This window comes from Amphiprion ocellaris, chromosome 5 (assembly GCF_022539595.1).
Source record: "Amphiprion ocellaris isolate individual 3 ecotype Okinawa chromosome 5, ASM2253959v1, whole genome shotgun sequence".
In the NCBI taxonomy this organism is placed as follows: domain Eukaryota; kingdom Metazoa; phylum Chordata; class Actinopteri; family Pomacentridae; genus Amphiprion; species Amphiprion ocellaris.
The window spans coordinates 32,083,597-32,111,585 of NC_072770.1; the positions used below are offsets into that span (position 1 = coordinate 32,083,597).

The following is a 27,989-nucleotide window of genomic DNA, read 5'->3' on the forward strand; positions in this document are numbered from 1 at the left end:
CCGCATATATTTTTCCTAGTGTGAGGACAAAAAAAAGGAATCCGAAAATCGATCTGGAAATATCGTCCTTTTGGAACTTTTATTTAGAAATTTTTCCATCGCAAATTCAATGGTTACAAGGAAATGACAAGGCTCTGAATCACCACGGCAACAGTGTGAATTCCCAAATACCCACCGTACACCGAGACATGACGGTCTAAGAGCTTTCATTTCCTGTCAGAAACAGTTAATGTTTAATGGAATATAAGGCCGCCAATGTTTCTCTCTCAAACATCAGGATGCTTGTTTGTTTTTTGTTTTCTTCAATCAGTGTAAAGTCTCTCGGAAGCGTCTTCCATGTTCATTCTGTTCATACAGGAACACACAAATAATGAGCTAAATTACAAACGGGACGTGGCGAAGTAGTCCGTTCATATGTCTTGGTTCACCTGTCCCTCTCTGTGAAGCCTCGACATCTTCACTGAATCCTCTCGTCCAGTTTGAAGTTCCTCTATAACAGCGTGACCTCTGAACCTTCACACCTGTGCAGTCTCATCCTCCTCCTCACTTTAACGTCTGCAGCGACCTTCATCTCGTCACACGTATGAAGAAACGGGGGTAAACGATAAGTGCGTCAGTCTCTTCCCACCCCGCACACTTCCTCCGACATCCCAAGTTTTCTCCTTTCCGTTCGCAATCGTGACAGCATTAAGTGATGGGGCGGTAGAAGAGCGTTTGGGGTGTTGTAGATGGAAGATCATGTGGTTGGAGTGGCAGACGGCGGGGCTAGAGGCCTATAGACTGCAGGGTTTGTCTCTCAGCGGTGTTGAGGTGGCCTGAGAACATGCTGTAACATGGCTGCTGGGCAAACTGTGTGAGGAAATCCGTCAGGTAGGCCTGAGGAGGAGAAGATGATACAGGTTTAACATGATGCCATCAGTGGAATCAGGTGATAAAGCCTGAGGGGAAAAGTCCTCCATCAGGTCAGTCAGCGCACAAGGAGAGCAGCAGAAAGACTAGCTTGGATCAGGTAGGTAGGAGACCACTGTCCATATGTGAGGGAAAACATTTCCCACTCAAAAATAATTCAATCAAAGCACAAAAGCTAAAAAGCCTCATCATATCATGGAGGGTAAATTATTATAGTTTCAATCTTTAATTGAACATATATTTCATGTTCTTAATTTAAATGTATTAACTTGTATTTTCAGTGCCTTTACATTTATTCTGTTTTTAAAATACATTTATTTTCATGTTTGTGCCCCTATCCATTTTTTTCATTTTTCGTTCCTAAACTTAGTTACAGCATTTTTTCTTTTCCTTGTTTTTAAGTGGGAGTTCTTGTATTTTTATAATTTATCTACAGTTTTAAAACAACCAAACAATATCAGGCAAATTAACCAGGTATGCATCCGATGGAATCTGACACAATCAAAGCATTTACATTCCCATTAGTATCTTGATCACATTCAGGATATAATATGTACAAGGAATACATAAACCTGACTATTCATATCTCTGCATACACAGATATGACAGTATCCAGGTTTCTGATCATGTGTTGGTTTTAATTTCTCCACATCTCAGACACAATGATCTTTACAAGAATGTTCAGTTTCTACTGGATTATTCCAGGTAGCAGATATATTTTTCAGAAAATCAGGATGAGTCAGGTCTTTGAAACCAGAGAAAGATGTTTACATTGACAGATATGAGTTCCCCAGGGCTGATACAGATGTCGATTATCGGTCATCGACAAAGGCCGATAGCTGATATTTGGAACCTGTATGCTTTAAATGTAATGTTTTACCAGCGTGTGACAGCAGAGAACCTGCCATTCATAACTAAACTTCTTCATTAACAAGGGTGACTAAAACTGAACATGTAAAACAGAAATAGGAGAGATTACATTAGGACGTTCTCCTCAGTTTATCGGCGTACATTTGTCTGTCCGTCTGTTTTTCCGTCTGTGTGCAATATTACTCAAAAATGTACAAATGGATTTGGATTAAATTTTCAGGGAAGGTCAGAAATGACACAAGGACCACGAGATTAAATTTTGGCTGTGACGCAGTTTATAGTCTGGATTCACAGATTTGTTGAAGATTTCTGTATCATTACGAGATAGCAGCACTGCGTCACTGTAAATATGACAACAAGTGAACACTACGTCAGTTGCCCGCTGACGATCACATGATTGCGATCCTGCTACAAATCCGTCACTGCGGACTTATCAGGACTTACCCATCGGAAATCATACAAGGAACAGTTAATTAAATTGTGGGGTGTTCCGAGTCCCATCAATATTTAGGCCACGCGACTCGGTATCTGTACATAACGTACACATGCATAACACACACCTGTGCTCAGTGCAAGGTCATTTTGTTTGTGGGTACATCTATATTAAATAGCCACATTCTAAGTTGTCTTGACTTCTGATCATAAGTAACGAATAAACAAACACTGCACTTCGAAAAAAAGCTGCATTTCTGACAATGACATATGCGGGAATGAACAGCCTTTGCGGAGTACTGCGCTCTCTCAGAGCTTGTCTTGGTTCTACTGCAGTTATGTCTGCCGTTCTTTTTTCTTAATATTTCACTGTTTTGTCACTATTGTCCACTGAAATCCATATGTTAACGCATTAGAGTAACGTGTCGCAGCCTTCTCACTTAGCTGTTGGCATAGCCTTAGCCACTGTGGAAGCAGCCAATTTCCTGGTTTGTGGCATCGGCTTGTGTTTCTTGTTTGGTTTTTGCAGTCTTTGCTGGAGAGACATTTCAGAGACTACAGAGTGATGATAGACGGAGAGGAGGCTGCATTAGACCTGAAGTAGCGCATTTATCAGGCATCATGAATAATAACAATCAATACTGTTTATGTTTGTAATAGTGTAATCCGAGTACAAACTGAACATTATAAATTCTGTAAAACACGAATCTAAGGTCGAGCTGTAGTTTTTGAGTTGTATTTAAAAGCACTTCTGCTGCTGAGGTTAAAGTTTTATCACTAATTTGTCAGTGTTCGTTCAGTGAACCATTACAGGGAGTCTAATTAGCCTGCAACTGAAGTTTGTATTTGTAGTATTCAGTGTGCCTTGATTTCCTGGCAATCTGTTCCCTCTCTCTTGAGGAGAGTTTACCTATTTAAGTTGTTGACCTAAATATGCTTAAACTCCAAGCATGTTGTTAAGTTTGCCTTTATTCACCAGGACAAATAGTGCAAACAACATCCAGACAGCAATACTGCACATCCAAATAACAGCTGTTTATCAGCAGCTGTAAGTGCAAATTGCATGCTTCACTCTTTAAGGCTAATCCACTTAGGCTGGCACTATTTCACCCTAAAGCCTCTTTATAATTGGAGCATCTTCTGATCTGACTTGACATTCTAGGCCAGGGAATGCTCTCTTACATTGGTGAAGACGACGGCTGCATCTTGCAGCGATGACAGCAACTATTCTGAAGGCTGGATCTTCCCAGAAAGCATATGAGGCGACTCTGAAAAACCCCCATATGTGCTACAACAATACATTAATAACTCTACAACACTAATGAATGAAAACAGATAAGCAAATGGCATGCTGTTATGATAGGAACATTATAATTTGCATACAGAATGTCCCAGCACAAACGCTGTGAGCTCATCAAGTGTAAAATGGCAGAAAGTAATTGCATGATTACACAGCATTTACACTGTATATGATTCAGTACATATATTTGACATTTTATTTCACTCCTTACTGACTGCCAATGAATTAAAAGAAACGGTCACCTATCTCGCAACATTACACGGTAGACTTAAGTGGTTTGAGTTTCATGCTAGCTAGCACAAAAACAATGACATAAGCATTCAGAGAGCGCAGTACTCCGGCAAGGTTGCTCAGTTGTATCATCTCCCATGGCTGAAATCTTGAAAAAAATCATGGCAGAAATCACGACACTATAGAATGTGGCCATTTATAGATGGACCCACAAACAAAATGACCTTGCACTGAGCACAGGCGTGTGTTATGTATGTGTATGTTACATACGGATACCAAATCTCGTGACCTAAATATGTAGCGAGCGGTGGGAATTGATGGGACTCGGAAACACCCCCATAACTTAATCAATTGTTCCTTGTATTAGTAGTAGTAGATTATCTGTATTGTTATTTTTATTGGCTGATTATTGATAAATTAAATGTGTTTTGTCCGGTCGAATGCAGCCTCCTCTCTGTCTATCATCACTCCGTAGTCTCCGAAATGTCTCTCCAGCAAAGACTGCAAAAACCAAACAATGCAAGACGATGCCACAAACCAGGAAATTAGCTGCTTCCACAGTGGCTAAGGCTATGCTAATGGCTAACAGTTAAGAACCAAGGCAAGCACTCAGAGAGCGCAGTACTCCGCCAAGGCTGTTCATTCCCCTGTATGGCATTGTCAGAAATGCAGCTTTTGATTTTTTCTTTAAGAAGTGCAGCATTTGTTTAACAGTTATTGATGATCCGAAATCATGGCACTTTAGAATGTGTCCATTTAATATAGATGTACCCACAAACAAAATGACCTTGTGCTGAGCACAGGCGTGTGTTATGCATATGTACATTATGTACGGCTACCGAATCACGTGACCTAAATATTGATGGGACTCGGAAACACCCCCACAACTGTTCCTTGTACAATTTGCGACGGATAAGTCTCGATAAGTCCGCAGCGGTGAATTTGTAGTAGGATCACAATCATGTGATCGTTAGTAGGCAGCTGACGTAGTGTTCACTTGTTGTCATAGTTACAGTGACGTCGTGCCGCTATCTCACATTGGTACAGAAATCTTTAACAAATCCGTGGATCCAGACTATAAACCACATCACTGTCAAAATCTAATCACTTGGTCATTGTGTCATTTTTGACCTTCCCTGAAAATTTAATCCAAATCCGTTTTTGAGTAATATTGCTAACAGGCAGACAGACAAACACACGGACAAACATACGCCGATCATCACATCACGTAATAAAAATAGATCTTTAATCAAACAAAGTCACAAACCAGGTGGAGGGAAACAAAGCAGAGGAGCAAATGAGGGAAATAAAAGCCAGAGATGCAGCCGGAGCCAAAAAAACCCCCAAAAAACAGCAGACAGATTGCAGGTAGTCAGAGAGAGAAAAGGAGCAAAGGTCTAAGCACAAGAAACTGAAAGATGGGGTGTTATTCTTCTTTCAGGGATACTTTTTTGTTTAATATGCTACCAAAGCTGCTCCTGTTTTAAGTGAGGTAATTTAGAGGCATTTCCAAACCACACACATGAAGTACCTATCATTAACCCACCTTGTTGTGCCACTAATGTTCACACAAGTTTAGGAGGCTTTACCTGCAGATCAATCTGATATATGGGGTCTTTCAAGGCATCTGGATCGTCCTCCTCATCATCCTCGTAATAATCATCATCTGTAAAAACAAAAACACAACGCAAAGGATCATTAGGAAAATTTCATTTTGTGATGAGACAGTGATGCAGAGTAAACACTAAGAAACAAGTACTGTATATATGAATACAGGAATAGCTGAGACACTCGGAAGATACTAGTACCGTATTTGTTGGAGGCGATGAGATCAGAGAGCAGCTGCCCTGCCAGCCCTTCATCCTCCTCATCATCATCCTCCCCCTCGTCCTCCTCCTGTTCCTCCCACATACCACCGGAATCTGAAGAACACAAACAACAGCTGGTTACTGAAATGTCTGCTAGCCCAGTCTTTATTTCACAGGCTTGGGACTGAGCAGTTTTTACTGGAAATACAACAAATCTGCGATCTGACAGCGAGTCAGCGGGCTTCATCTGCCAAATAGGACAATTTAATTCACACAAACCAAGAGTGACCATCACACTTTCTTATCGACGAGTTTTTCCAGGTAGTCAGTGGGAGACCAACTCTTCTCCCTTAATATATTACAAGACCATCAGGGCTTCTTCTAAAAATCTAATTATCCCAATATCCCATTTTGTTAGGAGTCAAACCCGACATAGATCTGATCATATAAATGTCCCACAACAAATACACAAAAGTGGGGGTCAGACAATGGTTGATCCTGTTAATGGTGTCCCTCACAAGATCGATACATGGACCTGACAGAAGAGAATCAGCTAAACGAGTGGAACTGCTGTTTGTCCCATTTCTGCTCACCTTGGCTCCAGTCTGCTGCGCTCGCTCTGCTGGCGTTCGCCTCCACCACCGTCGACAGCTCGTTAATAATCAATTTAAAAATCTTCACTAGTAAAGGAATGTTGGTCCAACGCTCTGGGTCTGTTGAAATATAAAACACCATTAAGACCATAAAAACAGACACAAGATTGTAATCTAGTTGTTGAAACCTTTAGACATTCAACCATCTCTCGGCCTGACGTTGAGTTTCTACTAGGGCCCGACCGATTTATCAGCCGGCTGATTTAATTGGGTGATTACAGCCCTTTTCAAAATAATAGTCATCAGCTGGAGTTTTGCTGATTAAAGGCCGATATATTCTTAATTTCTGAAAAAACAGTAAATGCTGTGAAGTGTTGGAGTTGCGCAGAATGATGTCCTTGCGCCGCTTGTCCAATGTGAGCTCTGACTCCATTCAGTCTCATCGCTGTCTTCTCAGTAATGTACAGGAGGAAGCTACAGCCAGGCAACATTACAGGAGTGGGCTGAGCCGACAGGTAAGTTTAAAACGACGATGTGAAATGAACAATGACTCAAAATGTCTCCCGTTTCAGTTTAACTTGTCTTGGTTCTACTGCAGTTATGTCTGCTGTTCTTTTTTCTTAATATTTCACTGTTTTGTCACTATTGTCCACTGAAATCCATATGTTAACGCATTAGAGTAATGTGTCACAGCCTTCTCACTTAGCTGTTAGCATAGCCTTAGCCACTGTGGAAGCAGCCAATTTCCTGGTTTGTGGCATCGGCTTGTGTTTCTTGTTTGGTTTTTGCAGTCTTTGCTGGAGAGACATTTCAGAGACTACAGAGTGATGATAGAATGAGAGGAGGCTGCATTAGACCTGAAGTAGCGCATTTAATTTATCAGGCATCATGAATAATAACAATCAATACAGTTTATGTTTGTAGTAGCGTAATCTGAGTACAAACTGAACATTAATAACTCTGTAAAACACGAATCTAAGGTCGAGCTGCGGTTTTTGAGCACTTCTGCTGCTGAGCTTAAAGTTTTATCACTAATTTGTCAGTGTTCGTTCAGTGAACCATTACAGGGAGTCTAATTAGCATGTTTTGACATCTGAGAAAGGCGTCTCTGGTTTTTGTTTTGGTTCATATGAGTACTGACTTCATGGCAAAGAAAATAATGGAGTAGAGAAAACGTGATCTAACGTTAAAGGGCTTCAGAGGGCTGCATAAATAATGTTTTTGCCAGTAACTTCCCTCATTATGTTGCTTAGATACAGTATATATATATATATATATATATATATATATATATATATATATATATATATATATATATATATATATATATATATATATATATACACAACCTATAATTACAAGACAAGATGTCTTTTCATTTATAGATTTACTTTAAGGTTATATAATTTCCCAGAGGTTTAATGCTTTGTTACATGTCTTCGTATTTGAAAATTCCTCTCTGTTGTAACGTTGAACAAATACGAAAGGACAAAATATTGTAAAACAGTAAAATGTTCTGCCTGCAATTCATATCTTTGTTGTTATAAGCATTAAGGGACCAAAAACAGGTTATTTTATTCATTATATTTTTTTACATTAATCAGTCGATTAATTGGTTATCGGTATTTTTTTTCTGCCAAATATCAGAATTGGCATCGGCCTCCAAAAATCCATATCGGTCAGGCCCTAGTTTCTACACTGCACTCTGTTGAGCAGCTTGGTCAAGTAAAGGAGATATTTTAGAGTCTTACTCTTGGCAGATTTAGAGCGTGTTCGGATGCCATCTTCCGGGCTGTAGAGCTCTTCTCCCTTCACCACGATGTCCTGGAGACGTTTGTCATCTGTATTGAGACCATGTTGCAGCAGCTTACAGAGAGCCACCGTGCTGCAGGAATAAAACGACAAATATAGACGACAGATATGTGATAAGTGCGGCCACAGCAGAGAAGTGAAAGAAACATTTTCATTGTAAAAGCAGACATTATCACAGACGAGGAGTTCTAAAACCAGACCCAGCCAGTGTCGACGATCTGCTGAGTCACAGTTTAGGAAGAGGGGCTGGGTGATGCCAGGTTATTATAGGATATGTCGCCTCAACTCATTAGGTGGCTTAAGTGTTTGTGGCTTCTTCAGTTGTTATAGAGGAGAAGGACATGCACTACTGTGTTAAATACAGGAAAAGGGTTAAAATTCTTTTCTGAAAGGCATTCATATTTGAGCGTTTGCACAGTGCACAAATTGTATAAATTACTGAAGAACTGAGAAAGTACAAATCCTTCTTAAAGACAGATGGTCAATCACTGTGTGAAGTGGGTGTGAATGTGGAATTGCTGGTTTAAGAAAGTTACAAAAACCAGTGGAAAATGATTAATTGCAGTTTTTCTCCTCCACTCAAATTAACAACTGATGTAAAACTAAATAGTAAAAGGGAAATATGTGCTAAAATAGCTTTTATTTTATTTGCTTAGGTAGTAATACTGAGCTACTTCAGTCTAAATGAGCAATGCAAATATAATAGCACTGGCTTTCGTGACAAACAATGTAAATCGCTAGCATTTAGATATAAAATGATAAAAGGAAAATCTTCTGACCTGACTTTACCCTCGTACTGCCCGTAGAAAAGGTGCTGCCTGCTCATCCACTCCGTCATGACGAACTCCAGGGCGGGTTTCCCCGTCGGTCCCGGCAGACTGCACAAGAACTCCAGCAGCGGCTCCAGCTGAGAGTGAACCAGGTGTGCAAACACCATGATGAGGGACTACAGAAGAAGATAAGGAGGAGAAAAAGTGAGGTGGTGGAGGGAACAGATACAGCAACAAATAAAAAACAACACCCGGGTTGTACAACATCAGACAGCATGATTCAGGCTCTGTCCTATTGGCATTATCCTGTGACACACTGATTAGGGGAGTACAGTACACAAACATCACAATGTGGCACGGTTTCGTTAGGAAAAAGCAAAAAGGTAGAAAACATTACACTGCTCCCTATTTTTTATTGATTTTTTGGTTTATTGAACAGACTGGCCGTGTCTTTCTTCAAAAAAGTCTAACTGGCTGCTGCCTAATAATAGAAAGAGCCTCATTTACAACAGCAAATTAATAAAAATATTCACTCATAAATAAAAAAATTAATTAAACATTCATTAACCTTATAGAGCTACGACTGCATATTCATTTTTGATTGGCAGTAGATTTGAAACCAGATAAGATAGATCGATCATTCTTTTGCATATAAAAACTGGGAAATTGCACTCACATTTCACACATTCACCAGGTCTCAGAGAGCTTTTTCGTTGCAGTGATGGGTTTGTAAAAATACGCAATAAAGCGCACATAACAAAAAACTTTATAAACCAGACCCAGGATATTATGCAATTTTTTTACATTTACAAATTTGAGGGATACACCTATGCAATTTCTGTATTTTGAAATATATGTGAAACAACCAAAAACGATTTAAATTTTTTTTTTAGGTTCATTGCACTTTTAAGCAATTTATTTTAGTAGTTAAGACATAAGTCAATACATATTATTAAAACTTGGGATATAAGGGTTATATTGATGTAAAGCAAATGTAAAGAGAAAAAAAATACTCAAAAAAAAATTGCAGTACAGTATGTAAAAATGTAAGAATATATCCTGGCGGACTTGCACAATGGTAAGTCTTAAAGGGTTAAGAGTGGCATTTAAAAAAAGACCTGTACTTAAACTGGAGTGTACTTGTATTCAACAGCAGATCCATTATAAAAGGTGAACATATGTTTGTTCATAGTACGACTTGTTGGCTGAAATGCAGATGAGAGAGAACTTCAAACAGGGCCTGATCGCTTTCAGTGTGGATTTAAAACCTTTGCTCTTAATACCAGTGTATGATGGCATATTTGCAATATTTGTGCTGTTCGTTTTCTGTGTCCATCGTCACTGGAGTTATCAGAGAATTCGTAATGCTCCCAAGCAGCAGAATTTAATTACAGTGGAGGGTCTTTAAGCTCTAGTTGGTCTGTGTTTACTGTAATTCAGAGGCTGCACTGTGCTCTTGGTCAGAAAGCACGAAAATATTGTCCATAAGCAGTGGCTGCATTCAATCGAAAGGCCCGTACTGAAAACAGCCCATATGTGTACAGTCACACTCGACATATAAATTATGTATATTACCGCCTCTCCTTCCTACCTGCATGACGCTTAGAGTCTCGGCCTGCTGCATCTTGCTCAGAATCGCTCGGAGGATCTGGTCCAGCTGCTCGCCGAGCTCAGTTCCCGCCCGAGAGATCAGAGTGGACACCAGTCTGCCCACGAAGGCGGCCGTGAACTCAGAGGTCCGGGGGTCCAGCAGCTGGTTGACTACCTGCATGACGTACCAGAGGCCACTGTTGCCCTGCTCGTCCCTCCACTGGGCAATCTGCTCGAGGGCGACAGAAACGTACGCCCGCAAACACTCCCCACCATTCTGGAGAGAGGAGGAAAGAGGCAACACTCAGACAAATACTGACTAAATCATCAACTACATACTTTTGTATTTAATCAGCACCGTTATTTTTATTCTTTACATTTTCTGTATAGAACAAGTGCTTGAGAATTCAAACAAAAATAACTTAATTTTTTTTATTTACCTGCATTATCGTGTTGTCGTCGGTGCGTAAGGTGCACTGAGCCACCACAGGAAACGCCTGGCACACCAACATCTCTGACAGAGGAGCTTTAGTGTTTCTTACCACCGTGGTCAGGATGTCTATGGACGTCTGTGGACGAAGCAGCAGCAGGTCACAAGAAATCTTTTGGGAATCTCAGGAAAAACTGGTGATTATCATTCTGAGCAGAAATTATTATTTGGGCTTGACATTGTAAAACTGTCAGAAGGTCTCATCTGGACAAAGACAACAACAAACGTTTTTTATTCTGTGGTAAGAAATAAACAGTGAGGGAGGAGGATGTTAGGATCGGACTGGTCTGATTTTTTTGGGATAGTTCCTGTTTATGTCTGGCTGACTTCTGTGTTTGGGTGCTGAATGAAAATATCCTCATGTCTGCTGTAGCACCTTGCTTTGTCCTCAGGAGGTAAGGATGGGAAGCCTTTTACCATTATAGTACCATTTACATTTATTACACATTACAGGATATTATATGTTTACAAGATTACAATCTTAGCTTAATGTTGACAAAATAATTTATTGAGTATTTAATTTTTCACGTCTAAATGCAGTATTGCGTTTGCACTACTCTGTCATGGACTAGCTTGTAGGTAAAAGTGAAAGCTTGACCTGATGCTAGTATAAGAACAGAAGACCAGGAAGTTCCTAAAATCATTTAAAAACGAGTACTTCTGGGATCATAACAACCCAGCAGACTAACTGAACTCACAATCAATATGACTCAACAAACTGTGCTACGTACTACTCTGGAAAGCGCTTTTTTTCCAGCCATCTTTTACTTACAGCACAGAGTCCAGAGGGAATCTTGTCAGGAGGAGCCTGCATGATGCTGACCAGTGTGGGGATGAGACGCATCTGCATGGGGCCCTGGCAGCCTTCGATCTGTGCCAGTTCCTTAAAGATGTCCTGAGCCAGGGATGCCACCACGGGGTCTGAGGAGAAGAGAGGAGAAAAGACAGGACGCTGATCAAATCTCTGTTTTTTTACTCAAACGTCTATGTCTTCTTAGGGGAAGCACTCTGTGACCGATGCCTGAGACGAGCGGTGAAACGTAACTTCAACACGTAAAAGGCAAGTAACATACAAAGAGGAATTCTTGAAAAAGTAAAGATCATGCTGAGAATGTAGAGAGGATGAGAGTCGAGGTGCAGCATCTGTACCATTGTTATATTTGAGAAAAATAGCGATGGTGAGGGGGCAGATCTTATTCTCAGCGCTGGTGGTGAAGGCCGGGTCGACGGTGCAGACGATGCACAGCGTCTCCATGACGAGGGTGAGCACCTCGGAGCTGAACTGGGCGGCCAGCTGGACCAGTCCCTCTAGGATGCTGGGGAGGAAGGGCTGAAGGACATGCGTGCTCTCTGACAGCTTCAGCTGATCACAGTACCTGCAGAAAGACGTGGACGTAGGAGACAATGAACACACGGCCTCCATCCAGCATTTTTATGTCATCAAGATCTAATAGTGATGATGAAATCTAGAATAACACGATCACTGGAAGTTTTTAAACCTAACCTTAGAATCTGTGATGACATTTTTTAAATCTGCAGAACCTCTTCAAGTAGCATTCAAAGCATGCTGCCATTATCTAGTTCAAGGGTGTCAAACATGCGGCCCGCGGGCCAAAACCGGCCTGCCTGAGGGTCCGATCCGGCCCGTGGACGACTTTGTAAAGTGTAACAATTACAAAGACATACTACAAATTGTAAATTTGTACAACTAAAAATTTAAAATAAATTCTAAACCATGACAAGTTACTTTGATCATAGAGTAAAATACTAGATTGCTCTTTTGTCATTTTGTGTCTCGTTTTGTAACATTTCGTCTTGTTTTTGTTGTTTTTTTTCTGACTTTTGCCGTTTGTCTCATGTTTTTGTCATGTTTCTCGTTTTTGTTATTTTGTGTTTCCCTTTCTATCTCGCTTGTGTTTTTGTCTTATTTTTGTCATTTTGTGTTTTGATTCATTCGTTGTTTTGTGTGTTGTATTTTTTTGTCTCGCTGGTGTTGTTTGTCTATTTTTTGTCGTTTTGTTTTTCACTTTAGTCATACTTTATGTCTCGTTTGGCTCATGTGTCCATTTTTTTGTCGCTTTGTAATTTTTTTTCTCTTTTTTGTATTATTTTGTGTCGTATGTCTCATTTTTTGTCTCTTTTTTGTTTTGTTTCGTGTCATTTCTCATTTTTTGTCATTTTGTGTCTTGTTTTTGCCATTTTGTGTCTTTGTAATATTTTGTCTTGTTTGTGTTGCTTTTTGTCTTCTTTTGTTGTTTGTTGTCTGACATATCATGAAGTAAAACATTGTATTGTTCAGTTCCAGATGACTAAATGTTTTATGCCTTTGTAGACACTCTGTGATCTGTAAGTTGTATGCGTAAATGATGAACTGAGGCATAATATTGATGAAATTTAAGTTATTTTTCTTAAGAAATTTCAGGTTGTTCATAATGTTTTGTAAAAAGATAATTCCTTAAATGTGAACATTTTCAAAACGTATCTTTTTGCACTAAAGCAAAGGAAAAATCTGGAGTTGTGATAAATTACAGGTTATTATGCTGTGATTTTACTGGTCCGGTTCACTGGAGATCAAATTGGACTGAATGTGGCCCTTGAACTAAAATCAGTTTGACACTCCTGATCTAGTTGAAGAGCCATAACAGAGGTAAAGTAAAGGCAGGTAAAACCTAAAATATGAAATGTGTTAACACATCTACGCGTTATAACACATTCTACACAGTTATTCTCTTTCTTTCAGAGGATTACATTACAAGTTTGACATTATTAGTGTCTGCTACAGCCACCAGCAGGTTACCTCAGCTTAACATAAAGATCTCTGTGCAGAAGTAAGAAAATCTGGTTACTAGCAGGTTCAGTATTTACCAGGTTCATTATAAATTTTTAATGTGTGCAAAAATGTAAGTGTACAAAAGGGTCATTCCAGAATTGAAGGACATTGTACGTCCCATTCATCAAATTTCAAATAATCCACGTACAAAATATTAAAACATGCAGTTGTTGTGCAAATTTACTTGTCCTGAGACCAAATTTAAAAAATAGGAGAAAATAATGTTTGAAAATATTTTTAAAAATACAAGTAAGTCTCGAGTTCCCGCTAAAATGCCATTGTTCTCTTGTCCCACCCCGAAGATTACCAAATTGACTCTCAAACAAAACTACTAAATTAAATTTAAATCTCCTTTTCCTGGTATTATTTTTTTCATTGATGTCTCTTGTAATTGTGGTAAAAAAACATTTTTAAACATACATAATTTTATAAATAATAATTATTATTCATGGAACATGTGTCCCACAACAACCCTGTTAGCATAACCTTTTAGCTGGTAGAAGAAGAAAACAGTGAATCACATGAAACGCTGGAATTAACATCATCAAACAGTTTTCCAAAAGAATGGGTAGAGCAAAGCTATGTCCTCTCTTCTATTTTTCATTTTTTCATAACATTGTCAGCCTTGATTGAATGCCTCACTCTACCTCATGCAACCTTGTTATGCATATTATCAGGATAAGACAAATTCTTTTTGCTTTTTTCTTTACTGTTTTCCATCAGTAAGTTTGTCCTCCTGGTCAGCAGGAACAGCTAGCTAAATATCTAGCTTCTACTCGTAAATATTGGTAGGTCTTGATTTATAAGGCTATTCTTGAGATTATCCCATCTTATTTGTCATCTCTTTTAATCAGGAATAATAGGGCCTACAGCCTCCGCTCGCAGGACTTTCTGCATTTCACTGTTCCTGAGGTCAGAACGGAAATGGGGAAGAATACTTCTAGATTTCTGCTCCAACTACATGGAAGATTTTGCAGTCAGAACTCAAACTCCAAATTCTGGTATCTCTGAATGCATTTAAGGCTATGATCAATCCAATCATATCCAGGCTTTTGAAGTACAAATTTTTAAATTGAGAGCAAATGTTTTAATTTAACAATCTTGTAAAATTAATTATTTGTATTTTTTATGTCTATGTTTAAATGTGATTGTGTGTTAAAACTGTTGTTTTTAACTGTATGTACTGCCATTCTTGGCCAGATCTCTCTTGTAGAAGAGATTTTGGATCTCAATGGGACAAACCTGGTTAAATAAACGTAATAATAATAACAATATTACTCCTGTGAAAAAGCTAAGATTAGCATGGATTAGCAACTCTGTTACTGTGATTAGAGTAGGGTTAGCAAACAGCAAATAAAACATGGAATAAAAATGGTACCACTTAGGTGTAAGCTGAGCCAGTCCAGCCTTTGACAGTTTATTACCTATTATTGATGAATATGGAGCAGAAAACTGTAAAAGAGAAGGTCTATTCTTCAAAAGTTTTGAAGCCCAAATGTCCTCCAATTCTGGAATGACCCAAATAACAAGTTGCAGTTTTGTGAGGGGCTATATGCTTAATTCCTTAGTTGTGCAGCAGGAACTTTCCGTCATCACTGCTGGTTGCCTTGGTGACAGCAAGACTCCTGAAAGTAAAGGTTCAGGGGTGCCGGCAGGAACATTTGACACCTTTGGACAGAACCAGGGAAGCAGTTTCCTGCTGTGTTCAGTCAATTACTGTACACACGAGTGACGTATCGACCTCCGAGTCTTCCCCAAAATGTCAAACTACTGCTTCGAGCATGAGCCTTGTTCTGCCTTGTTATATTTGTCCATGATCAAATATTTTTGAAGATTCTTAATTGCTGACTCCCTGTTTTTGCTTTTTAATAACACTGAAACTCCAGTTGGTTTGATACACAAGTTGTAGACGCCTACTGTTTTAGATCAGAACAATAACACTAAGGTTTTTGTGTTTGGGTGGTGGCAGGTTGGTAACCATTGAAAACGTGGCTGACTCACCCCCAGATGGCCCTGACCGCGGAGATGCGGACGGAGGGCGGCTGGCTGTCGTGGAGGCCGCTGACGGTGGCCTGGAGGAACTGCTGGATGAGCTCAGGAGACATGGCTGCTGTGAAGCGACTGGCCGCCCACAGAGCTCGACCGAGGAGAAACGGTGACGCCGCTGGAGCAGAGAAAACACAAACAAGACATTATAACAATATAGAAATGATGTGATGTCGTTTAGTACTATTTTACTGTCTCTTTTTTTGCGTTCTTCTGAATAAACAGACAATGTGTAATTGCAAAAACATCTCACAGGCTACTCAGTTATGCTGCAAGTTGTTTCTTAGACAACAAAAAGCTCTGTTACAGCGACTCAACATGCTAATTCTTTCATGATTTTGGAGGAATTTTATAATAGGGATATCCGATATTGGCTTTTTTGTCAATAACTGATATGCCAACCTTGTCCAACTCTCAAATTCCGATATCAACCGATACTGATAAACGTGGGCTTGGAAATAATTCCAAACCACAGACATATTGTTAGTCCGGCACAACAAGCTTGTTACTGCAGCCACACTTGTTTACATGCTTCACGACGGAGTTTGATGTGATCATTTGCGCGGCGATAAATGCCGGCGAAATCCAGGCAATATTTTATCGGTTTTCATAACAGGCCAAAAAAAAAAAAAGATAACGATACTGACCGTTATTACATTTTTATTCCAATATCAGTCCGATACTTCCCTATTTTATACCTTTGTTACTCCGCCAAGGAACGTGGCGGAGTTATGTGACGATCAGCGTACGTTTGTCTGTAAGTCTGTCTGTCTGTCTGTCTGTGTGAAACATTACTCAAACACATGAAATTTTCAGGGGAAGGTCAGAAATGACACAAGGACCAAGTGATTAGATTTTGGCAGTGATGCGGCTTATAGTCTGGATCCACGGATTTGTTAAAGATTTCCCATTGGGAGATATAGCTGCCAGCACGACGTCGCTGTAACCATGATGTGAACACTGTGTCAGTTATCTGCTGACAATCACATGATTGCCATCCTACTACAAATTGACTGTGATTTATCAGTTAGAAATCATACAAGGAACAATTGATTAAACTATGGGGTGTTTCTGAGTCCCATCAATTCCTGGCGCCCGCTACATATTTAGGTCATGTGATGTAGCAAACTCCAGCCAGACAATGGTGAAGCTCCTGATGTTTCACAAAGCCTTTATTTATGTTCAGCCATCAGCCTTATTTTGAACAAAAATTCACCTTTCTGTCCTTCACTCCTTTCTGGAAACACCATATTGCTTGTCCCCATTCCAGCTACGTGCTTCTAAGTTTAGACACATCCTTTGATAGACAGCAACAGTGCGTCACCATTTTCCTTCTACCTTTACGTGAATTTTCGGACTTTTCGGCAGCGTCTTTGTCATGTCAAGAAACGCTTTTTAGATATACACTTCCTGTGCCGCTGGAATGGTGACAAAATAAAAGCCCATAATATTAAAATACACCTTCAAAATAAAAGCAGTTATTAACACTAGCAAAGGTTGCAGAAAGTGATGAACTGATCAACAGACCTTTATAAAAGTAATTTACATGCAATTCGGTATTGATACATAGCATGCACATGCATAACACATGCCTGTGCTCAGTGCAAGGTCATTTTTTATTCAAGATTTTATCCGTCGGAAATGATACAAAGACTGAGCAGCCTTGGTGGAGTACTGTGCTCTCCGAGTGCTTTTCTAGTTAGATAATGTGAGAAGAGAAATATAGCTGAAGTTACAAGCTTTGCTGCTTAGACTAATGCTGAAGCTTCTTGAGGATCAGTCTTGTTAGAGATTGTACAAGTGCTTGTGTCTTGAACCATCTGGAGTTTTCTTCTACTGACATGATGGCTTCCATACTTTTGGGTCTGTTTAAGGCTCACCTGCCAGGTTGAGATCAGCCAGGATGACACTGGCCAGAAAACCATGCATGTCAAACTGGATACGACCGTTCTTCACGTTCTCTGTGATGATGGTCTTGACTGAGCCAAGGGCCAACATGCAGGCCTCGTGGATCTTCCACCTGGTTAAGAAACACATCAGACATTTTCGATTTCCTCGCCTCGCCTTCATAGTGTGTGCAAATCCACTGAGCCAGAATACAGTCAGTATATCTGAACATGCAGTCTGTCCTCACCAGTGCTCATTGCCACTGTTCTTGCTCTGCTCTGCCTCCTGGAGGTGTCTGGTCGCGGCCGCTGCCAGCGCCGCTGCGCTCTCGTTCTGAAACTCAGCAGCAACAGCCTGCAACCACAGGTCAAAGGTTACCATCATTAAACACACACTTGCAAGTGAACCGCAGGCTGAAAAGTGAGCCGATGAGCAAGTTATGCTCGCAAAAGATGAACAATGTTGCCTTGTTTTATATTTGACTGTGGTGCTCATGCGTGCTATACATATAGAACACACACATAGTCAATAGTAAACAACCGTTTACTAACTGAAGACTCCAGCTACATTGTTTGACAGCTGCCTGCAGTGTTTGTGGAGGCTGTGTGTGTAGGAGAAGCAATGCGAGAGCTACAGGATTTCTCCAGGACTAAGTGTAAATACAGTTGCCCAGCAGACATGAACATCCTCCCATCCTCTGCGAGAAAAGTTGAAAATTTTTTAAATTCTTTGAATTCTTTCAAAGTGGACAGCTAATTATATAAATATGTCGTGCCTGCACTAATTAATCTGCAACATTAATTCACTCATGAGACAACAAATGGGATCTACCTAATGGTTTGAAAAGCACTTAATGCAAGTATGGGAACAACACCCACACAAACTCAATTTTTAGAGGTGCTTCAAATATATTATGAGCTTCAGGCCATTTTCTGGGGAAGAAAATTCAACTATATAGTCTTTTTTTTTTTAAAAAAGGCTCACTGTGCAGTTATAGAACTGCAATATGTCTTCAATGAGAAGTCGCTCCTGCTGTCTGCTGTGATCTTGCACCAAAAAAAGCAGAAGAAAACTGGTAAAACCCGTCAGTGTTCTTGTTGCTGGCAATCAAGGCACTTAGTGAATGCTGTGGTCTGTTAGTAGCTGATTAAAAAAATCCCCTCCACATAATCACAAATTATTTAACTTGTGAAGGAACAATTACTCTCTTTCCCCTTACTAAGGTATTTCCTTGCAGCTGGCAGCTGAAGACATCCCAGAATATCATGCAGGTTGCATCAGTCAACTGCATCATTATGATCATGTCTTTACAAATTCCAGAATTATTTATTATGGAAACAATCATTTACTAATAAAAAAAATGACTGGATATCACTAAAAAGTCAACTAAGTAACCATCCAAATTTAATAACAACCACCTTTTAATTAGCTAAACAATAATAAACTGAGCTTATTCAGAAATTGTTTTGATTGTGTTCTTTGTATTGAGACAATCATGACAGATATTTCTTTTTTGGAAATATATCAAATGTTATATGGAAAATAAATTGCATCTGTGTCTGAGAAATCACTTTCAACTAAGTTACTCATTACAAAAACACTTCTCAAGGAAGTGTGTTAATTCCAGATCACATGACCTGCTCCACATGATGTCATTTCCTCCTGAAGAAAAGACTGAAAGACTCCAAGGCTTTCTGAGTTTTACTCAATTGTATATAGAATATTTAGGAGAATCTTTCTCTAAAAATGCCATGTGGTGTTTAGTTGTAGGCGGCCATGTTGATTTTAGGCCTGAAAACAGCAAAAACGTCAACTATGATGCAAAAAGACCCATAATTATATATTGACCCAGGTCACCTCAAATTATCCTACGGGTTATCACTTTTGAACCCTGTTCCTACTCACTTCTGCAAAACTAAGGCTGTGAACATGCTCAGACCGTCTCTCTTTCTAATATGGCCCTCAGAAAGGCAGATGCTACAGAAGACAATATGCGAGAGAGACAACTGCTGTCCTTGGCCTGGATTACATATTGTTTAGTCTGGGGTGGCTGAGCAGATAAGTTCAAATCAAAACTCAAAACCTCCCTGTTAGAAATGGCTTTCAGTACCTAGCGGCATGGTGACATTTTATTAATTTCTTTTAGATGTATATTTTAGTGCTGTTTATTTTATTGTCTTATTGCATATTTTATGAGCTGCACAGTGGCGTGGTGGTTAGCACGTCTTGCCTTGCAGCTAGAAGATCCCCGGTTTGCGTCCTGCCCTTCCTGGGATCTTTCCGCATGGAGATGGCATGTTCTCCCTGTGCATGCATGGGTTTCCTCTGGGTATTCCGGTTTCCTCCCACAGTGCAAAAAATATGCTAAGGTTAATTGATTATTCTACATTTGCCCGTTGGTTTGAGTGTGATTGTTTGTCCTGTTTTTAAGTTATTTTCTTGTTTTTTACTGTGAAGCACTTTGGTTACCCTTTGGGCTGTTGTGAAGGGCTATACAAATAAACTTTGACAAGTTGTCCCCATGTTAAGCTGTAATCTAAATATGTCATTCCTCCCAACCCAATATATACCCAAGGTGGAAGAGAATCCTCAGAATCGATGCTGGCAATGCTCACATGAATGTGCTGCTTTGTTGTATCACTTCCTGATATCAGTAAACCTTATTGTCAACCATCAGAGTCTCCAGAGTGTCTGTCTCATCTTCTCTGGAGAACCTGATAATTTAAAAGTTGCATGTTTATTTCGCTCTGTTGTTCCCAGATGGGTGTGTTTATCTCACCAGCAGCAGGTCCTGAGCAGAGATCCTGACAGAGTAGGAGAAGGTGTCGTCATCCTCGTCCTCTACAAACTGCTGAGGGTTAGCCGTCCACACTTTGATCTAATGGACCGACACAGGGAAACAATCAGGCCAGCGCCTCACTAGAAACACATATATTCAGCATGTACACTCTCATCTGTACGCTCAACCTTCCCTGCAGCTCTTTCAGTAATTCCTCACCTGGTCCTCAGTGATCTGCATGTACAGGATGATGTAGTAGATGAGTTCGGGCAGCGCTTTCTTCACCGTGCTCTTGAACTTGTTGTTCTCGAGGAGCGTGTGGACAAACTCGAAGATGCTGAACACCAGATTCTCAAAGCCCAGAACCTCACCTGCAAAAATGTTTTTAAAAAATCAACCGCAGAAGATAAATAAATGCAGCACATGAGTCCTGATGCCAAACTCCTGCTCACCATCTGAGTCTACTGGGTCGTCCACCTCCTCTGTGTAGTTGACTTCTGTTCTTACATAAGTGAACATCTGGTTAAGGAATAATGTACTAAAAAAACGTCTTTGTATCTTTCTGTTTTGTTGTTCCTCACAGGAATATTATGTGGACATTTGCTCTCCTCTGTACAAACTGCTCTTATCTTCTGTTCACTGTAATCAATCAGATTAAAATATACTTCCAGTTGATAATAATTTCACTGTATGCATACACCACATTATTTTCACAATATATATGTATATATAGAACAGCTTCTCTGGATTGGAGAAGCTGTTCTATTAAAAGACGAAGACCACGAGCTAGAACCACAGAAAGTTCCCATCAAATGAGTCGATCAAAAATGTTCTTTGTACCGCACAGACAGCAGCGATTATCCCAGCAAGGAAGTAGCGACCACACTGCTGGCATTGTCAAGGATATAAAGCTGCACTTTCAGTCAGAGTATTCCACACAATGGGTAATATCTGCTGCATGGAGGACACCATGGGTTTGGGGAAGTTCTTTACCAAAGCTGTCACTGCCTGTGAAAGGAATAAGAGGATCAAACACAGATCTAAAGCCTTAATTGTAGCTACTATGAAAATGACTGACATTTACTCTGGGACAATAAAGTCTGCAAATGCAAATTCATTCTCTCCTCCGCACCTACATTTAGGGTCACGCTAAGCAACTACTGCTGAATCTTTGGCCTCTCACCTTGAGGACTTCCATCTTGAGGCCGCTATCAGACGAGGGTCCATCGGGCATCTGCAGGGCCTGCACAAACGCCTCTGTGAACTGCTGCACCACGGGGAAGATCAACGCTTTGGCTGCACCCTACACCCAAACGCAGTATTACACAGTGATTATTTTAAAACAACAGCAGAACAGTTTAGTGCTGACAAGTACAACAGAGCTGCTTCTTCATACTGTGCTGAGATATAAATGTGATCGTGAAATGATTTCCTGACCAAGAAAATGCTTTCAGGGGGTTGACTGCACATGACACTAAGCATGATAAGTTCACATACAGTAAAGCCAATGAGCTAATAGACACAAATCGATGTCTTTCCTGTCATTTCTTACCATTTGACAGACAAAAATACTATGCTTGAGTCAATGAAATGCCAACTAACAAAACTGGTTCAAAATTTTAATTGCTATTTTTCAGGGCTGTCCGATATTGGCTTGTTTGTTTTCTTATGCTCTTAAACACTTTCTACACTCTTAAACCTATGTAATTTTGACAACATATAAAATTCTATATGGGTACTCACCAGTGAATATGCTACAACTTAAATGATGAAGAAGATGATGATGAATTAGCTGTGCAGTACTGATGACGATGAGATGAATGTACTGCACAGTGAGAATAGACAAGGCGAGATGCTGACGATGTGCCACACACAGGAGACGGAGGAGACTGATGCTATGGTCGCTTTTATTTTGATTTAATATTCTTTTAATATGCTTCAATTATAATTGTTTATATTGTCTTCAATTTTTGAGGCTAGAACATGCTTATTTTACTGCAAAAAATAACTAAAATAACATAAAAATACCTATATATGGCAAAACCCTGCGATATAACAAAAAATCCGTGATACAGTGAGCCAAAAAGTCAACTGCAATATTGCGACTGACCACTGTAATATCAAATAAATCTCACCTTTTCAAGCTCTTCAATTGCACAGATGAGGTTGGCACAGGTGGTGAATATCTCCACGGCTCTGGAGCGTGTACGAATACTGTAAACCTGAAATAAACACAGTGCAGAATAATTACTGCCATTTCCACTGACAGCTGACAAAATGTGCACCCAGAGAGATCCTAAAAATATAGTGATGTGTTCATGCTAATGCAAAGAATGTGCAACAGCTTTAACTACTGCTGGTTTTTCATTACTGTTGGAGCGACTGTTCAAACTGAGATGAAAACTGGCTTCATGCTGCATCTGAACGCTGCTCGCTTGTGAGATGAAGCAGCGTTTTGTACTGAGGAAGGGAACACAGATGGCACGACTCTTCAAAAAGGCTTCTGCACAACGGGCATCATCACTTTTTTTTTTTTAAAAAGCTGTCTGACACTGCATCATGCCAGAATATACTGTACCACGCTTGCTGAGCAGTACAGGTGGGAGATGGAGCAGTACCTCAGCCATGGTGAAGATCTTGTACATCTCAGGTAAGATGACTGGAGCCACCAGCGGCATCTGCGTATCTGTCACCTCTCGAGTAAACTCTGGAGGCAACAGATCGTGACATAAAAGAAAAATACGTTTTAATAAGCACTTTTTAAGGGGATGCTCATTTCTTTTGATGTGAGAATAAACAGAGGGTGCAACAAGTGAGAAGAGATAAAGAAGTGTCACATGTATTTCTCAAAAACCTGCCTTAATCTGAGGGATTAACATGCAAATAAGTAACTGTTCAAATGTCAAATTTCTGATAGTATCGCTAGAAGAATTCCTGTAAATATTATCATTACCGCTACATCCTAAAAACCTCAAAAGCCTAAGTGTGCCTGACTGTTTGTGTAACTTATTACATACCTGTGAGGACCCTCATGGCTCCATGCACAGCGTTGACATCTCCACTGACCAGCATCTCCATCAGGAGGGTGAAGAGCTGCGGCCACGCCTCAGGCCAGTCCCAGTGGGCGATGGCCGACACTGCGTACGCAACGCTGGAGCGAACTTTGCTGATCGACTCCCGCAAACCGCTGGGCAGCAGCTCCCTGATGGCAGCTTTAGCCTGGAGGAGGAGGAGGAGGACGGAAACTCGACATTTGACTTCAATCCCTAAGAGGTCAATTTAACATTGTGTGCGAGAACACTTTGGGAAGATGGAACTTCTGCTCCTCTGAGGAAACAGGAAGGTACAGCTGCCTTAGAAAGTATTTGGATCTTTTACATTTTTTACATATTTTTTTTTACATAGGTACAACTTCAAATCGCCTACAGGTTTTACACTCCTGGGTTGGAGCAATTTGTCAAATTAGGACCCATAATCGAATCGTAGGTGCTAAAGTCTCAGCAAGATTTAGAAAAACTGGTCCATGCATTTATCTTTAGCAGGCTAGACTACTATAACAGTGTCTTTACAGGACTCCCTAAAAAGTCCATCAGACGACTGCAGCTCATACAGAATGCTGCTGCTGGAGTCCTAACAAGGACAGTTCTTAGATCTCTACGCTGGCTTCCTGTCTGCCAGAGAATAGATTTTAAAATCCTGCTGATGGTTTATAAAGCGCTAAATGGTTTAGGCCCAAAATACATAGCTGATCTGCTGTCACTTTATGAACCATCTGGACCTCTGAGGTCATCAGGTCCTGGTCTGCTTTCAGCCCCTAGAGTTAGAACTAAACATAAAGCAGCGTTTACTTATTATGCTCCACATATCTGTAAAAAAAACAGTCACTGTGGAACCTTAAAAACACATTTGTGTGCCTTTCATGACAATATTCAATCAACTCTATTTGTTACAAGTGGACTCAAATCAACTTCTAGACACATAACAAGGATAATGACGCAAGAACAAGACGCGCATGATTCATAACCTACAACACAACAGAGTGGGCGTGAAGTGAAGGAGTCTGAGTACTTCCTGAAGGGACTGTACCTAAGGAGAAGACTGGTTTACCTGATCTGTGGTTTCAGGAGGTCTGAATTTCTCTGACTGGGAACACCAGTGAGTCTCCACATACTGCTTCAGGATGACTGATGCCAACTGCAAACAGACACAACCAGATATTTATTAAGCCGCACATGTGTAACACAAGTAGGGAAACAAACATGACACCAGAAAAAGTGCTGAGTTTGGCATGAATGTGTGTGAGCAGGACTTCTAAGAAAAAATAATCTACTCTGTTTATTTTCTCCTCACCTGACGGATAGCAAGCGCTCCCTGAGTGTCAACGGTGAGTTCTGCCAGGTGGACGCCAAACTCTACAACACATCAGGACAGAATAAGTTACTACAGAATAAAGAGCAGAAGCAGATTCAAAGCATGACGTACATATTCTTTCAGAACACTTTGACAGAAAAAAGACAAATTAATAAATCTGTTCAGGGTCCATTCACATAATTGCTGACTTGAGCAGGTATTTCATTATGAGCCCGGGTACCGAGATAAGCGACAACGTTGGCGTAACTTGGTTAACACTGCACAAAGCTAACAGACACAGCGGTTTGAACCTGGCGTGGCCCGCATGCCGAGATCAAACACATAATTCGGGATCAGCATCAACCTCAGACCTGCCTCTCTCGCTGGGTTTTACCAAGAGTGACATCAGGCGCCAAAAGACAATGTTAGTGCTGACAACCCTGCAGAGTGGCAGCCTTAGAGAGGGGCCAGCGGAAAGGGTCAGCCTTGCTGGGACGCCGCAGTACGGCCGACAGACAGCGCGCACAATTAGCCTTTCACCGGCGGTGCGAGGATTGCAGGGGAGACAATGGGAAGTCTGGTGGAGTGTAAGCTACAGCCTCTCGTTACTGTATCCACCTGGCCCTTTTATTTTTAGCTCTTCTTTAAAACTAAAACAGAGGATTGTTTTGGGAATTGTTAACCCCAAAAAACTTTTTTTTTTTCCAGAAGCTATATTAGCAGGTGACTACAAAGTTAATTAACTATATTTGGGAGTCAGAAAATAAACCAATTCTGTCACAGAAAACAGAAAAAGTATTGTTCAGCTGTGTCAATCAGAAGATAGAGTGCTTAAATGCCTTAGAGATGCCAACAAATCACACAATATAAGACTACAAGTGAACTGCATGCACTGCATCTCTGCATTTAAGATCATGTCAGGCTTTCAGTTATATAATTACAAGACCCCCTCTGGCGAAAATAAAGTTTTTTACCTTGATAACATGTCCTCATGGTGTTTTTTTATGCTAAAAGACACATTATGAATGAGATAAGCAGTCAATACAATGGCTGACTGCCTCAAAAACACTGATTTTCAGGGTTTCATACATAACAAGCCAAATGTAAATTTTTTTTCAAATATCTCGTGTGTTTTTCTTCTTTATTCTTATTGTTTCGGCTTGGAACAGGTGCACAATGCATTTCACTGAGCATTATACTGTGTATAATTGTGTTCATGATTAATAAAGGTCTTAAATCTTTAATCAAAGGAACCATTGTTGTCTAGTTGCAGGGTGGAGCTTTCTGTGTTATTCTTCTTCAGAACCACTTTCCAGTTCCAGTATGTACGGCTAAAATACTCCACTATTACAACTTATCAGCAACGGTGTAGAGTTACATCAAAGCAAATGTAAGGCATGAAGTGATTACTGTCAGAGAAAAAACTTCTAAACATTACATTTTGTTACACAGAGATAAATTATTAGGGTTTAAATCAATGGACGGAAAAGACCCAACAAGATGTTCATTCAGCTTTTGCCTGTTTTTATTGTTTATTTTAATATTGATGAATACCACTTTACTCATGTCCCTCCCTGAGTGCTGACACAATATTTCAAAAGAGGGATGCATCAAATAAGTGTGTGTAGCAGCACATGAATGAAACTTAAATGCTGGAACTTCCAAATTTGTTTGGTTGCTTTGAACATGGGCAGAAATCTCCCTGAAACACATACGAGCTATTTATGTCCAGGGTTTAATGTATCAATTTATCACTGATGTAAATAGGTGCACATTTAAACAGGTTACTCCCAAAAACAAAAGACACAAAAGAGGACATTAAGCATATATGCCCATTGACTCAGCAGGCGTAATATTAAAGGAGAAAAGCTGATGCACAGAAGAATAAATATTTAAACACTACACTATTTTGTAGTTGGCGCTGTTACTACAACAGATAATCATTACAACTGCCAGTGATGATGATGTCTATTTTGTTGTAATAAATGTGTTGTTCTGGTGGTTGTCGTGTCTCTTATACATGTTGTTAAAACAAAAAGAGTTTTTTTTTAAATCCACCAGACTACTGAAAATGAAGTGTCTGGTGCTCAGATATCCCTGCTCAGTGTTCAAACAACCCCCTCAGAGGATGCATGGGAGGCTGCTCTTTGTCTGAGCCCTGATGCTCCTGAGGATGCAGGAAGCTGGCATCTCTTTGGGCGGGATTCGCGGGAGAAGCTCCCCTCCTGTGAGACGCCTTCGCGGCAAAATCTGTCATTTAGGCATTACACGGTTGCCATAGCGACCGCAGAATAAATTAATATCATTGAGTTTGAGGGTAAGGTCGATTCTGGCTGGTTTGACATCGTACTTGCGGGTACTTTTTTAAAAGTATTAACGAATAAGCAGCGGTTAGTGACGGTTGGGATCTGTTGCTATCTGTTCATCGTTGCCAGGTGACGTTATTGGATTCCAGTGTGCTCGAGAGCAGAAATTAACGCAGCTAACGTTTCAGGAAATATGAACTGGAATTTCCACATAACCGATAAAAACACCAAACTTTTTTGGTTTTTACTTTAAGCAGAGGAACAACCCGAGAGTCCACCCCAGCAGCTGCTGTGCAGTGGAGGCCGGCCGGGCTCCACTCCACGCATTCCCCATGTGCTTAATACAACTTAGTTAGCTAGGTAGACGCTAATGACGACACTATGAGCAAGGCAGCGACAGCACCTGAACGCCTCACCGGGTAAGGAGTGCGCTTTTTATGGCCTTTCAGACCAACTTAGTCGCCACTAACTTGTGAAAACATGGCCTACTGTTAGCTACAGGGAGCCGAGACAACCTCCTGCTAACATTTCCACTGTTAGCTTCGTCAACAGTCAAAGTTAGCTCGGACAGAGGCAGCAGTCAGCACGCTGCGGCTCTGCGCGCAGGCCCACGCCGTTTATCAGTGACACCACCGGGCAGCTAGCCTCCGTTAACTCCCCCGCAGCGGCGCTAAGAACCGGGCCAGCACTCACCCTCTGTCACTTCCAGCACTTTGATCTGCTCCTCCGCGGCGGCGCGCACTTCTTGAACCGGGGACAGGATGGCCGTCAGCGTCTCGATCAGAGCCTCTTTCAGTCCCTGCTGGACGGGGCCGGCGGCCGAACCGGGCCGAGCGTGACCCGCCGCACTCATGCCTGCTGTGGTTTCACTCGCAGCCCGCTACAGTGAGTCCAGCACCCGGGGAGGAGCAGAGAGCCGCGGCCACACAGGCGAAGCGCGCCAATGCATGGAAACCGGGAGGAGGGGTTTCTGAGAGAGGAAGCAC

General features: G+C 40.7%; 1 protein-coding gene across 1 annotated transcript; it reads right to left on the bottom strand.

Annotated features, from left to right (window-relative positions):
* Positions 1-48: 48 nt before the first annotated feature.
* On the bottom strand, positions 49-27,984 carry ipo9 (importin 9). Its single transcript, XM_023294456.3, has 24 exons — positions 27,697-27,984; positions 24,698-24,759; positions 24,455-24,541; positions 23,365-23,566; positions 22,966-23,054; positions 22,483-22,569; positions 21,531-21,650; positions 21,255-21,355; positions 20,800-20,858; positions 20,567-20,718; positions 20,348-20,446; positions 17,816-17,922; positions 17,562-17,701; positions 15,637-15,799; positions 11,955-12,181; positions 11,578-11,726; positions 10,756-10,884; positions 10,317-10,592; positions 8,735-8,901; positions 7,895-8,028; positions 6,144-6,263; positions 5,551-5,664; positions 5,332-5,408; positions 49-876 (listed from the first exon to the last, which is right to left on the bottom strand). The coding sequence occupies exons 1-24, from the start codon at positions 27,854-27,856 to the stop codon at positions 766-768; spliced, it is 3,132 nt and encodes a 1,043-aa protein (XP_023150224.2). The 5' UTR covers positions 27,857-27,984; the 3' UTR covers positions 49-765.
* Between the last annotated feature and the right edge of the window lie 5 nt (positions 27,985-27,989).